The sequence below is a fragment of the Epinephelus moara genome, chromosome 14, assembly GCF_006386435.1.
Source record: "Epinephelus moara isolate mb chromosome 14, YSFRI_EMoa_1.0, whole genome shotgun sequence".
Classification (NCBI taxonomy): Eukaryota; Metazoa; Chordata; class Actinopteri; order Perciformes; family Serranidae; genus Epinephelus; species Epinephelus moara.
Genome location: NC_065519.1, coordinates 33,142,928 through 33,155,681, shown reverse-complemented (window position 1 = coordinate 33,155,681; position 12,754 = coordinate 33,142,928). Strand labels below are relative to the sequence as shown.

The 12,754-nt window shown below is 41.5% G+C and overlaps 2 protein-coding genes across 2 annotated transcripts; one reads left to right on the top strand and one right to left on the bottom strand.

Moving 5' to 3' along the window:
- The first annotated feature begins 76 nt into the window (after positions 1-76).
- gemin2 (gem (nuclear organelle) associated protein 2) lies at positions 77-3,821 on the top strand. The gene is made up of 10 exons (XM_050061710.1): positions 77-378; positions 832-916; positions 1,215-1,304; positions 1,535-1,594; positions 1,803-1,919; positions 2,110-2,154; positions 2,251-2,319; positions 2,579-2,689; positions 3,047-3,105; positions 3,362-3,821. The coding sequence occupies exons 1-10, from the start codon at positions 257-259 to the stop codon at positions 3,399-3,401; spliced, it is 798 nt and encodes a 265-aa protein (XP_049917667.1). The 5' UTR covers positions 77-256; the 3' UTR covers positions 3,402-3,821.
- Positions 3,822-5,137: 1,316 nt separating this feature from the next.
- On the bottom strand, positions 5,138-11,215 carry pnn (pinin, desmosome associated protein). The gene is made up of 9 exons (XM_050062046.1): positions 11,081-11,215; positions 10,505-10,582; positions 9,926-9,997; positions 9,250-9,325; positions 8,903-8,997; positions 8,637-8,712; positions 7,646-7,801; positions 7,260-7,398; positions 5,138-7,154 (listed from the first exon to the last, which is right to left on the bottom strand). The coding sequence occupies exons 1-9, from the start codon at positions 11,191-11,193 to the stop codon at positions 5,881-5,883; spliced, it is 2,079 nt and encodes a 692-aa protein (XP_049918003.1). The 5' UTR covers positions 11,194-11,215; the 3' UTR covers positions 5,138-5,880.
- Positions 11,216-12,754: the final 1,539 nt, after the last annotated feature.

Here is a 12,754-nt window from a genome sequence, read left to right as displayed (position 1 = left end):
CGGACTACAGCTAAAAAGTTGACAACACGCGTAGCGTTCATCACCATGCCAACCAACGCCGCGCGTAAAGACGACGTCATCACTTCGCGTTTACAAACAAGATGGCTTCCTAGTCTTTGAATAGTTTTACCACCTGTGAAAAATTCGTTGTTTTGGTCGCCAGAGGATATTTCTGTCGTACGTCGGCGCTTCATTTGCACTTGGCAACATTTTGCCTCATACATTTATATAGAAATTAGCTTAGAATTGATACAAAATGAAGTCGGACGTGGAGGAGTTAATGCCGAGGCTGCTGCCTGTTGAGTTTGAAGCTGGTGCAGAGGAGCTGGACCTGAATGGACCGCCGAGAAACCCCCGGGAATACCTCCGACAAGTCCAGTAAGTTCACCTCAAACAACTCCCGTTTGCCCTTTGGATAGTTTAGAATAATGTGACTCTATCGGGGGCTGCTGCCATGTACTACACTGATACTTCCACCGGATATAATGTAAATATGATTGTTATTAGAGGGCGTATCAACTAGCTAGGTTGATATATCAGTTTCAGGGACTGTTGGGGGTGGCTGGCGTGTGACTTTTTTACTTTACTTTTTATTATGGCCCACCCCGAAGCTACAAATATTTTTCCTTGAGTCTCACTCATTTCATTTTTTTATTTAGTTTTCATTTAAGTTTATAATAAATATTGTTTAATGCTTACATTTCCACGCTTTCCTTGCATGTACACTACTCACAAAAAGACACAATGACTGTCATATTGAACTGAACTTCATTTTTCTGCATCGGTTGGTTCGGTTTGTCATGTGCTTGAATACTGTCTACTTTTCATCAGGTTGGAGGCTTCACAATGTCCAGAGGTGGTGGTTGCTCAGATTGACCCCAAGAAATTAAAGAAGAAACAAACAGTCAATGCCTCTGTGAGTAAATATACAGTGAGGAATTTCAAATGAAAATGATATGTATATATAGGCTACTGTATTGTACTGTACTGTACACTGTAACATACAGTGCAATATCTACCTTGGCGTTCCTCTTGATGTGGTCTGGTATTAGTATATTGAATCCACTTTTAGTAGTAGTCAGGCTGCTTTTATAAAGTATTAACTGAGCTACAAGGGATACATGGGTAATGTTGGCATGTATGACACTCAGTGGGATGAGATGAATGTATTCTGTGTCTTCAACTGTCTGAGAAGTGTGTCTTGTGTGTCTCAGGTGGCAGGTTGCCATGCTGCTCCAGTGGGTTTCTGCCCCAGTCTCAGCTGGCAGCAGCACCAAGTCAGTAACTTCTCAGATGTCAGACAGGTAAAACAAAACACACAAAAAAAACCCCAAATCTCCCAAATTGTACAACAAACCGTTGTTAAAGAAAGCAAAATCAATTCTGTCTGATAGCACTCTCCCCCTGCACTTAGAGTTTCAGAGGTCGGGGTTGAGTTGTGTTCTGCAAAGGCATGTAATCACTGGAGTATGTTAACTACATTATCTGTTTTCACTGTCAAACTGTTTTTTTGGGTTCTGTATTTTGCTTTCAGAGCATCACAAAGAACAGGAATCACTGGAGCAGCCAGACTCTGGATGATAATGTGCTGCTGGTAAGGAGATGGCACGATCGCTGAGTTCATTCATTAGTTGGAAAAGTGTAAAAACTGATTACCATCACCACAAAGGCATCCATTTCTTAATTTGAGCAGAATGCTGATCTGAAATGTAATGTAGATAAATACACATAAGACAGGGCAAACTGAGTAAGAGATATTGCATTTGTTCTTAATTCATATTTGTTATGTGTGTGTCCTACAGCCAAAGCTAACAGACGAGAAGGGCTGGATGAGATTTTGTTTAGGAGAGACGGTCTATCTGGGCACATCTTCCTGCCACACAGATGCTGAACCAGAGCCAGCACTGGACTATAGCAAGGTGGTAAAAGTGTGTGTGTGTGTGTGTGTGTGTGTGTGTGTGTGAGGAGAACAAGAACATCTCATTAAGTAAACCATTAATATGCAGCTGATGTTTTTGTTAATGGTCAGGCAGATCTAATGGAAAGATTTAATTACTTAATTATAGAAGAGCGTGTAATATAATAACCCAAGCATGTGTCTGTGCTCAGGTGGGCTTCCCTCCCTTCCTCAGCATAGTCAGCAGACTAAACCAGGTAAATAACTTCCTCATTTACACATTGAGCTCACACTCAATCAGTTCAGCAGTCTGATTATTACATATGTATTTTCTCCCATCTCTCTGTGTCCAGTCTACCGTACTGATGGTGTTGGAAATTCTAATCTCTTGGTTTGAGGAACACCACTTTGTTCCACAGTTGGTGAGTTAAGTTTTTTTTAAGTCACTCCACATTTTTCAGTTATATTCAGATATATTTTGCCCCCTACTGTGACATTGTAGATAAACATGACGGTGGCATGTCCATCGTATTCCTCCTAACCAAGATAAAGTATGCGATGAACACTTCTACATTTTGTTTTTGCTTGTCCATTCTAATCCATTCCACAGTTGAAATATGAAAGGCTATCATTGTATAATGGTTTGTTTTCTTGTGTGTCTATATCACCTGTTTGTTTCAGGGTCGCTGGTTGTATGCTTTGTTGGCCTGCCTGGAGAAGCCTCTGCTGCCTGAAGCCCACTCCTGCATCAGACAGTTGGCCAGGAGATGTGCTCAGCTCCGCAGCACACTGGTAGGATTCAGTCTGTACCACTGTCCTCTAGCCTGTGGTTAACTACTACTGCCACCCTCACTACCTGTGTGTATTTGCTGTACTCTTAGCTCGAAACCTACGAGTTGCTATCTACAGTATTTTGGGGGAATTTTTTTGTCTATCTTTGGTGCTTAAACTTCACTGCAGGGTAGATCACACAACACATGCTAACTGGCAGTGTTCTTTGACAAAATCAGTAACTGGATAATGGTACTGTACTCCTACATGTTTACTATTCACAGGTGTGTGTGCTCATTTCTTTGACATAATTTGATTCGTAATGTGATACATTACAGCTGATGATATCTGTATATGTCTTTCTTTATGAATCCACAGGAGAGTCCGGAGGATGACAAACTGCCCGCTCTCAACCTGCTCGTCTGTCTTGTTGCCAGGTATCTACCACTGAGTTGTACTACTGTAATTTATATTGGTCAGGTCACATAAACTCTGATATAACTGGGCTGTCTGCATTAAATCCAACACAAAGAGACTTAGTGCTGTCAACATTTTGTAGTCCTAGCTACCAATATTGCACATGTTTAGAGTGATTATACAAACAAATTATACTTTGAATGATGTCAGATATAACTTGTGTGCTGAACACTATATGCATGTAATTATGCTAATTTTCCTTTGTCTTTGTTGCAGATATTTTGAGCAGAATGACCTGGCAGACCAGCCACAGTGAGACCAGGGGTGAACTGTTGACCAGCATCAACAAGACAGTGAGAAGGGATGTGTCAAAAGCCCTCTGACTGATGCAGCATTCAGACAGCAGGCTGTACAATAAAGCAACAAGAAATGACCTAAAGATGGAGAGTCTTTGCCAACTGAGTAAAATCACTGGAGAGAACTGAACATTTCCAAGGATGCAACACTGCAAACAACAATGTAGGGAGCTTTGGAGATGCTGCACATTAAAGTTGCTATGAAAGTAGTTGAGGACAGAGCCAAAGGGACTAGATCATGAAAGTAGCCATGTTATTTGGACCTTTGCTGATAAAAACGAACAGCAAACAAAACTAAAGATAATAATCATCTTTTGTTTCTTTGTAAATTTAATTGAGGTTTATGGATGCAATATTTTTCTATTAAACTGTGCTTTGTGGGATAACTACGTGTGGACAGTGTTGTTGGTCATGAAGTGTTCAGGTCCCCCACAAATATAGTTGCAAATATTAATACTGTTGCTTTTAAGTTGGACAAAGGGCAAAGCTATAGGTCCAACACCTACAATACACAAGCACTGCACACATCACCAACCATGAAATGTACCAGTTCCCACTTGCTGCAGGGTAATGACCCACCAAACATGGCATGACTGCTGCCAGGGGCCTGACACCTCAGATGATCACATTTAGAGAGCCTTTGGAATGAGCCCCTACTCCAGCCATGTTGATGTACTGTCATTGGGTACCAGCACATGACAGACCAAATTCTGTCTTTGGCTAGTCCCCTATTGGATCATAATAAGCCTGTTGTAAGGAACCTTGGTGTGTAATTTGACAGGAATTTATGTTTTGAGCAGCACATAAAGCTTATGCAATAATTTATCATCTTAGAAATAATTCAAAAATATAAATTAACTGAACTTTTAAAGATTCCTTCATCTCATCACAAATAACTGCAAGCCTTTTCAACCCAAACAAAGAGTCGTAAGCACATCTCTCCATTTTTGGCCTCTATTCACTGGCCCTCCGTATGTGGTAGAATACATTTTAAGATTTTACTGATTACTCTTAAGGCTCTTAATGGCCTCTATCCCTGCTTCATTTCTGACCTCTCAGTTCCACGTGTACTGGTACATACTTTTGAGATCCTCAGGCAGGGGTATTGCCTTTTCCAGAGGCTCGCTTGAATACCAAAGAGGACAGAGCGTTTGCAGTCAGGGCCCTGAGGCACTGGAGGGATAAACGATCAGATCAGATGAATCCGTGATCTCTTCAGTCCCTTCTTGAAACATTCTTTTATTGGACAGTCTTTCCTAATTTTACTTGTTTCCATTCCTTTTGAACTGTCTTTTGAACTTCAATTCCTCGATTTTTATACAAAACTCTGTCTTTGAAACAGTAAGATCAGATATTAGATTATTGGTCTTGAAATGCCAAGTTAAAGAGATGCTACATACATACTAGAGCTGAAATGATCAATTGATCAACAGAACACTGTCAAACCATAGATAATTGATCAAAATGGGAGGATTTGTTTTTTTTTTTTTGCAGTACTGTAACGTAATTACCTTTGGATTTTGGTCTGTTGGTCAGACAGACTGAATATGTAACCTTAGACGCTGGGATGTGATGAGACGTATTTTGGCATTTAAAAGACAAAACGATTGAAAAAAATAATGGAAAATAATGATGAATAATTATGATGCTGAAGACAGTTGCAGCCCAATGTGAGAAAGAAATACCAAACCACAAATTTTCACTAATAGCTCACCTTTAATATGAAGCAGATTCTCAGTCGGTACAAAAAAAAAAAAAAAAAAAAAGATTTCATAAACCAGCATTTGAGCAAATCAAACATGTACCATATGATGACGATACAAGGGCCTTGACATTGATCAAATAGTGGAAATAAATGAGGTTTAACAGCGTTGTCACATCACCTTGAAACACAACTACTGTACGCTAATGGTTACTGCTACCATAACCACCAACACCCCAGCCTATGGCATTATGATCAGGATGGAAAAAAAATCAAACAAACATTCAACACCAGCTTTTCATCATAGTGCCACAAAGACCTTTATAAAACCTACATGTCAGGCCAACAATATTTTTTTAAACTGGATTTAAAATGACCACACTATAACCAAGTCTGGAATAGTCTCGCCATCTTAAACCTGTTTAATAAGGGATCCAATCAGAGACAGATGCACCACTGACTTAAGTCCACTTTACATTTCCTTTTGCAAAGTAAAAAATACGGGAGAACTTAGGAAAATCATGACCAGTCATCCACTTCCTTTTCGACATTGATTTATAAATCCCTACAGTGAGAAAAATCCTTCTGTTAAAACCTCAATAAGCCTTTATGTAGCGTTTTAAGGGAAAATACTAGTTTAAAAACCTTTGTCTTGTGTCTTTAAGTAAATAGTTGATTTCTCCCTCAGTGTTTTTTGTTTGTAAGTTTTACCATACAGATGCTGAATGAGAACCACATTAGCGTCTCTTGTCCTTCCTGTCTCTATCTTTATGCTCCCTATCGCTGCGGGACGACCTGCCCCTCCCTTCCTCGCTCCTCTTCCTCCTCTCCTTGGATCCCTTCGAGTCCCTCCCTCCTCCGCCACTCCCTCCTCTCTTGCGGTGACTTCGCTCCTCTCCTTTCTTCCTGTCCCTGGCCCTATCCGACGGCCTCCTCTTGCGCTTGCCACTGTCTCGGCTGCGACTGCGGCTGCTGCTGTTGGATGATGAGGACGAAGAGGATGAGGACGACGAAGAGGAGCGGCTAGATCCGGAGGAAGAGGATGAGCTTCCGCTGGAGGAGGAGCCGGAGGAGGAAGAGGAGGAGCTGTTGCTATGACTGCGGCCCTTCTTTGGCTCCTTTTCCTTCTTCCTCCCTCTCCCACCATCCTCTCCCTCCTTAGAGGGTGCAGGGGTAATGCTGGGGACCTCCTGGGAGTCAGGAAGTTTTGGGGGTGCTTCGTCCCCTGGTTTCCCTTCCACAGCCTGGGTCTCAGTGGCCGAGTTCTGGACCTCAAGGCCAGGGATGATGCAATCCTGCCCAGGCACCATGAAGGCTGTTTGGGGTTCTAAGGGTGGAGAGGATCCCTGGGCCTCAGAGGACTTTTCTGCTGGTTCCTCTGTAGCGTGGCTGAGCTGGGGCTGGTGACTGATGTCTGGTGCATCTTGGCTGGTTACAGTTGGTTCAGAGGACTGGGTGTCCTGGGTCTTTTCATTCTGGATGTCTGTGGGCTCCTGTTTACTGTCTGTTTCTCCCCCCTCACCCTTACTCCTGTCTGCCTGCTCTGGCCCACCCTCCACCTCCATCTCCTCTGACCTTGGACTTGCCTCCTTCTCTCCCTTCTCCTCACTGTCCTCTCCTCCTTTAACCCCCTCCTCTCCTTCCTTCTTCTCCTCACTCCCCTCCTCACTCAACTCCATTCCCTCCACCTCTTCTTCCACCTTCTTCAACACCTCCTTCTCCCTTTCCTCCCTCTCCTCACCCTTGTCCTTCTCCTTCACCTTTCTATCCCCCTCCTTTCTCCTCTCCTTCTCTTCCTCCTCCTCATCTTCCTCCTCCTCTTCCTCCATAACTGCAATCCCCTTGTTACCTGTCACCTTGACTGCCTGACCTGCTGGCTTACCCTCCGCCGAGTGGTCCATCCCTGTTGCTGCCGTGTTGCCATCCTGGTCACGGTTTGGCTGTCGCCGGGGGCGGGACTCCATCTTGCTGAGGTGCTCGGCAAAAGCCTCGCGTCTCTCCTCAAACACAGCTGCCCAGAAAACAAAAACAGAGATCAACAGATGTTAGAAAGTGATAAACACATGCAAAGCAGTTTTCTCTAAAAAGAATTCTCTAAAAGAAGAACCCTACTGACCATTTAGTTTCTTGGTGGAGTCATCGAGGAGTTTCTGTGAGGCGGAGCACATTTTTCCAGGCACATAGAAGATATGAGGCTTGGTCTTGGTACGAATGTATTTCACCAGACGATTGTTGTGGCTCGTCCACTCCTCTTGCTGTGCCATGAAGGTAAAGAGAAGGTTAAATACAAACTCTCTCCAAACATGACAACATATCTTTGCATTCCTTTCCTAAACCACTCATCTCTGAATACAAACAATCTGTCAGTGCTGTAAATAACCTAATCTTAAAATTTTACAGACATGTAGATATTCCAGTCACCTGTCCAATGCTTTCATTTTTAGATCTCAATGTCTCTTGTTTCTACCGGCTCCAAAGTGTTGTTCAGAAGCATTTTCTTACCAGCTGAGCTAATTCCACTTTCTGTTCCAGTAGCCTCAGCTCAGTCTGTTTGGCTCTCCTCTCTTCAAACAGCTCCCTCTTTTCACTCTCCACCTTCTTTTTCTCAGCCTCAGCTTGAACCTCAAGCTTCTGCTCAATCTCTGAACGTCGCTTTTGCTGTGGGTGCAAAAGCAAAAAAACAAACAAAAAAACAACAGTGACGGGATTAAGGAGGGGAAGAGTTTAAGAGGAAGATAAACAGTGGTAGTGCACAAGCATGGAAATTGTATTGTGTAAATACTGTGTCAGCAGTTGGGTTTCCCCAGCATAAAAATCCTGCTCTCATCCCATCCATTTTTTATTTATAAAATCAGAGACCATAAATCAACCCATTTTTTCTTTAGTTGCTCAGTTTGGTTTCAGTGACCAATCTAATTCAGTACCTAGGTCAAAGTGTAATTATATCAAAATATTTCAGGGGGAAGTTTGTTGTCTTTGCCTTGTTGGATGATATTAGCCAGTATGAAGAACAATTCTTAATATACACAATTCTGGTGACCGCCCTGTGGGTTCTGCCATCTTGCAGCACTGCCATTACTGCAGTGGCAAGTCAGCAGTGACAGCAGAACAGGTTTAAGGCTTTTCTGAATTATCTCAGTTAACTGATGACAAACGTTGGCATTTGACTGTCTGCCAAAAAATAAAAAATAAATAAAATTCACTCCCAACAAACAAAACAAACAGAGTTGCCGGTATGGTGGAGACTTTCAGCCAAATGTGTCTGTGCTTGCTCCATATAACTTAGATAAATAGTTGCCTTAGATAATAAACAGACAAAGATATTATAGGGAGACGACACCGCAGTACCAGCGTCTTGTTTACTTTCAGTCCTTCCTCGGATTCATCTATACCTCTGTTTCCTACTGAGGGTGTCTGTTTATTTGCTTTGTTTGGCCTCTTCAATGACAGTCAGCTCAACAGTTCACTGATAAACTGAACAGATTTTCCTCACCTTCTCTGTGGAGACGTTGGACTCTTGTTTAAATTTTTGTAGGGTCCCCATCAGCAGGCCGAACATACGCCGATTCCTGAACAAGAAAACAAACACCATTTCACACAATTGCAGGTTTCAGCCGCACAATGATAAATATTTTTGTGTGTGCCATTCCCCATTTTCTTTCTTTGCTGGTGCAATTCAACAAATGTGACTATAAAAACTCATGGCAGTCATCAGCTTTGAATGTCAGGACTGTGGGCTCATAGCTTATGCTGTCATACCTCTGTTTGCCCCTCTCATCCATGGTTTGATCTTGAATGAGGTCTCTGCGTGTTCTCTCCTTGGAGGTAGCTACTACAGACGACTGCAACGCCGGCTGAGGGACAGAGAAAACATGAAGGAGAGCAAACCAATTTGTTAGGTCTGTTTGTCTTTCAAAACGCTGAATGTCTTATCTTCTTCAAATATTTGACATTTAAATGTGACAATCACGACAGTCTATTTCTGACAGAATACTCTGAGCTGCCTGTCAACATGCCTACGGTTTTTTGTCAACCCAAAACATAACCTTTTCCCCCACAGAAGAACAGCACTACCAACACAGAAGACATAAACTCTTTATTCTTACCTTTTTGACATCGTCATCGTCCTCGGCGTCACTGTCGTGGCGCATGTCTCTCCTGGCCCTCTGGTCCCCTGCCAGCCTGCAGACACGTAAAAAGATAAGACACTTCACAATCTATGCAAATATATCACCTGCAGCTCTCACAGCTATCAGGATATGAAGAATCAAAGTGATTCAATTACATAAACCAGAGCGGTGATCTGAACACAGGAAAAAGGTACAAAAATAACTGAAAGGCGGCAACAAAACAAACACAGAACAAGAGGGTAAATGTTGTCATATCCTCTGACTGCTGTTTGGCCTGAGGCAGTCTATGGAATTTGTTCAAATGAAACAATTTGGATCTGCTTGAGCAATACCAGCAAGTGGTATACTTCCCAACATCAGCATTAAATTCAGTTATTAAACTAGTGACATTCTGTTGGATAACTGAGTGGAGCTCTACACTCTACAGTCTCCATTGAGGACAGACCAAAGCTTCAAAATCAGAGAATCTGAATAGGTTATTTTAACTACTTAAATTACTTGTGTTTGAGTAGTTGCACCAGTCAATACGTTTGTTGCAATCTACATGAGATGTTTTACAGTCGTAGTAGCTGTTATGTTAGCACGTCAGATACACATGTATAAAAACAAACAAACAAATATGTAAATGAAATTAAATAAAATAAAAGCTCACCTCAGCAGGGCTCCTTCGATGTCCCTCTGCTTGGCAGGGGGGCCGCCGCTTCCCATGTCTGAGAGACTACGCCTGGGAGAGGACACAGAGACAATGGTTAGAGTAAGCAGACAGCACTTAATGACAATAAATGTGTGATTTATAGAGAATTTATTGCCAGCTGGAACAAATCAATGACCTACGTATGTTTTGTCAGATCTAGTTTTCTCTTATTCCTATTTTAGTTTCTGTTTTACCAACAAATATAAAGGAAAATTAATAAAACGATTTTTGACAAATGTTGATAACAAATGACAAATACTTCTTGTTTGTTTTGTGGTCAGTTCAGTACACCAAGCTCAAACTGAGCATCATACCTAATAATTTAAATGCTAGATCTACCAAACAGCAGCAGGAGAGTCTAACACAAAATCTGTTTTGCTTTTCAATTCGTCATGCTCTTACCACCAATTATGCCCCTGCTGTATGGTGGTAATCCTGTCAAGCAATTCTACAGATTAACAGAGTACATCCTGTACCTACCATTATCTTAACGAACATGCATGCCGTTGGATTTAGCCATCTAGACCACAGCCTTACCTGAGCAGGTTGATTCCTCTGCCTCTACCTCCACCGGGGCCTGCCATGGGGCCGCCGAGCCGACGGATCTGACCCGGTCTGTAAACAGAGGATGAGGCAGGGGTCATCACAACATTACCTTTCACCACAAAAATCTTAAACTCTGGTCTACTGAATTACAACAGCTCAGAAAAAAATGTATTATCATTGTTTTTGCAGTAACGTTATTGTGGCTTTGTTTAGAGCAGAGACATTTAGTACTATATAAAACATCTGTGCTGACACCCGACCGACGCCTGCAGGGCCTTGTAACGGCTGGCCTACTAGGTTTCATATTTCACTCCAGAGAAAGAGTTATGAATTCCGGGTGTATTTATCACTTTGTATGGCTAATTAATGTGGTTTGGACACAGGTAAGGAGAGTTCGCGGAGTTCCAGCTAGCACAAAGCAATTTTAGGGAGGGGGTAATGTTTGCTATCTGGCTAACGCTAGCCGACTCATGCTAACACATACGGCTAGTCATTTGAATGCTAGCACGTTGCTTAGCTTATCACTACAAATATGCCAAAAGCTAAATAACCACTCGGGGTTTTTACCTTGATTCATTAGGATCACGTCCCGTTAATTTACGAATGTTATCGTCCACATTTTTCAGGCTTTCCTTTGCTTTTTCGAGCTGGTCTTGCAAGCTCCGCACCGCCACCGCCATCTTGCTTCCAGTAGCGCGAATCACGTGTTCTGTGTTCTTCTTCTACTACCTCTTTACTGGGTTTTCTTCTTCGGGTGTACCGGGAGCTGATATGTGGGGTTGTGGTGCATTACCGCCATCTGCTGGTCAGTTTTTATCACTTATCACTTGTTCCAGTTTCGGCTACTCATTAAATATAATATTTCCCAAAATGTTGTGATTATTATTATTTTCCTAAAGATAAAATAATAATTGATAATTTGACACCAATCACATTGCTTAATACTGATTATAAGGTTCTTTGTGGGGCTGCTGCGAGGCTGAAGAAAGGTATTTAAAAAAAAAAAATAGTGAGACACAATCAGGATAGTTGAAAGGTAGGCCAATATATACATACGGATAAAACAACAACTGACATTATGAAAATTTGGAGTAATGTAAAGTGTAAATAAATTCTAAACAGGTAGTTGCAGAGTGATATCACAATCTTTGGCAACGTTTTGTTATCTAATAACTTTTATCTTAGAACGATGAATGAGTGTACATTTTAACTTCATATGGAGGAAACAATGTCAGTACATAAGGAAGAAGGACATGGTTAAAAACTATGAAGATGGGGATGTGAATGTGATTGATTCTGATATCCTGAATGGTGTCCTGAAATTAAAATGCTTAAAATCTTTCATTACGAATAGTCACTCCTTTTGGTTTATTGTCCCCAGTGTAATTTTTTCTTTCTTACATTGTGATAATGAGTGTAACTCTTTATCAATTAAACTATCTGCTTTCCATCAGCAAGTCCATCTCTGTTGGAAATTAATATATAAATGTAATTTCACACTACATGACACACCAGTTTGGAACAACAGATACACATTGCTCAGCAGAAAATCTGTGTACATAGAGGAATGGGTCTCCACAGGGATTTGGGCTGTTGCTCATTTTATCGATGGGGATGGAAATGTATTACAGCATGAGGAGTTTTGTGAGAAATTCCAACTCCAGTGACCTGATATACTAAAAGCCATACCACTGTCTCTGAGGTCAGTGGTTAAAGAAAACCTTCTGTACTTTAAGGTCTGTCCTGGACTGAGACAGCTTTGATTTTTGTGACAGTGAATGTACCAACAGAGTTCTGTGAAACTTTTTATTAAAGGTATTTTTCCTCAACTCAGTAAGAGGAAATCATATTCTCAAGGAATTTCCACTGCCTTCTATGGTAAAAAAGTGCACTTCAGTGTTTTAAATGAGATTCATCCAACGAACAAACTCTTAAATCTGACATTTAATTTTGATGTGAATAATTCTATATTTAGTTGAAGGAAAATTGAATCTTTGTTACATGTGTTTTTCTTTTGTAAATTAGTGCAGGCCCTCTGGGGCGATGTACAGTGCTGGCTACAGTCCAGGGAGATTGAGTTGTCACTCTTGAAAGTGAAGAGTCATATTTGGTGTTTGTGTTGAAAACAAGGAAGCAGACTTGGTTCTAAATATTGTCTTGTTACTAGGGAAGTCTTTTTTTATACATGAATGCAGATAATTTAAGACTAAACTCAGTCTGAAGCACTGGGAGAGACAGTTA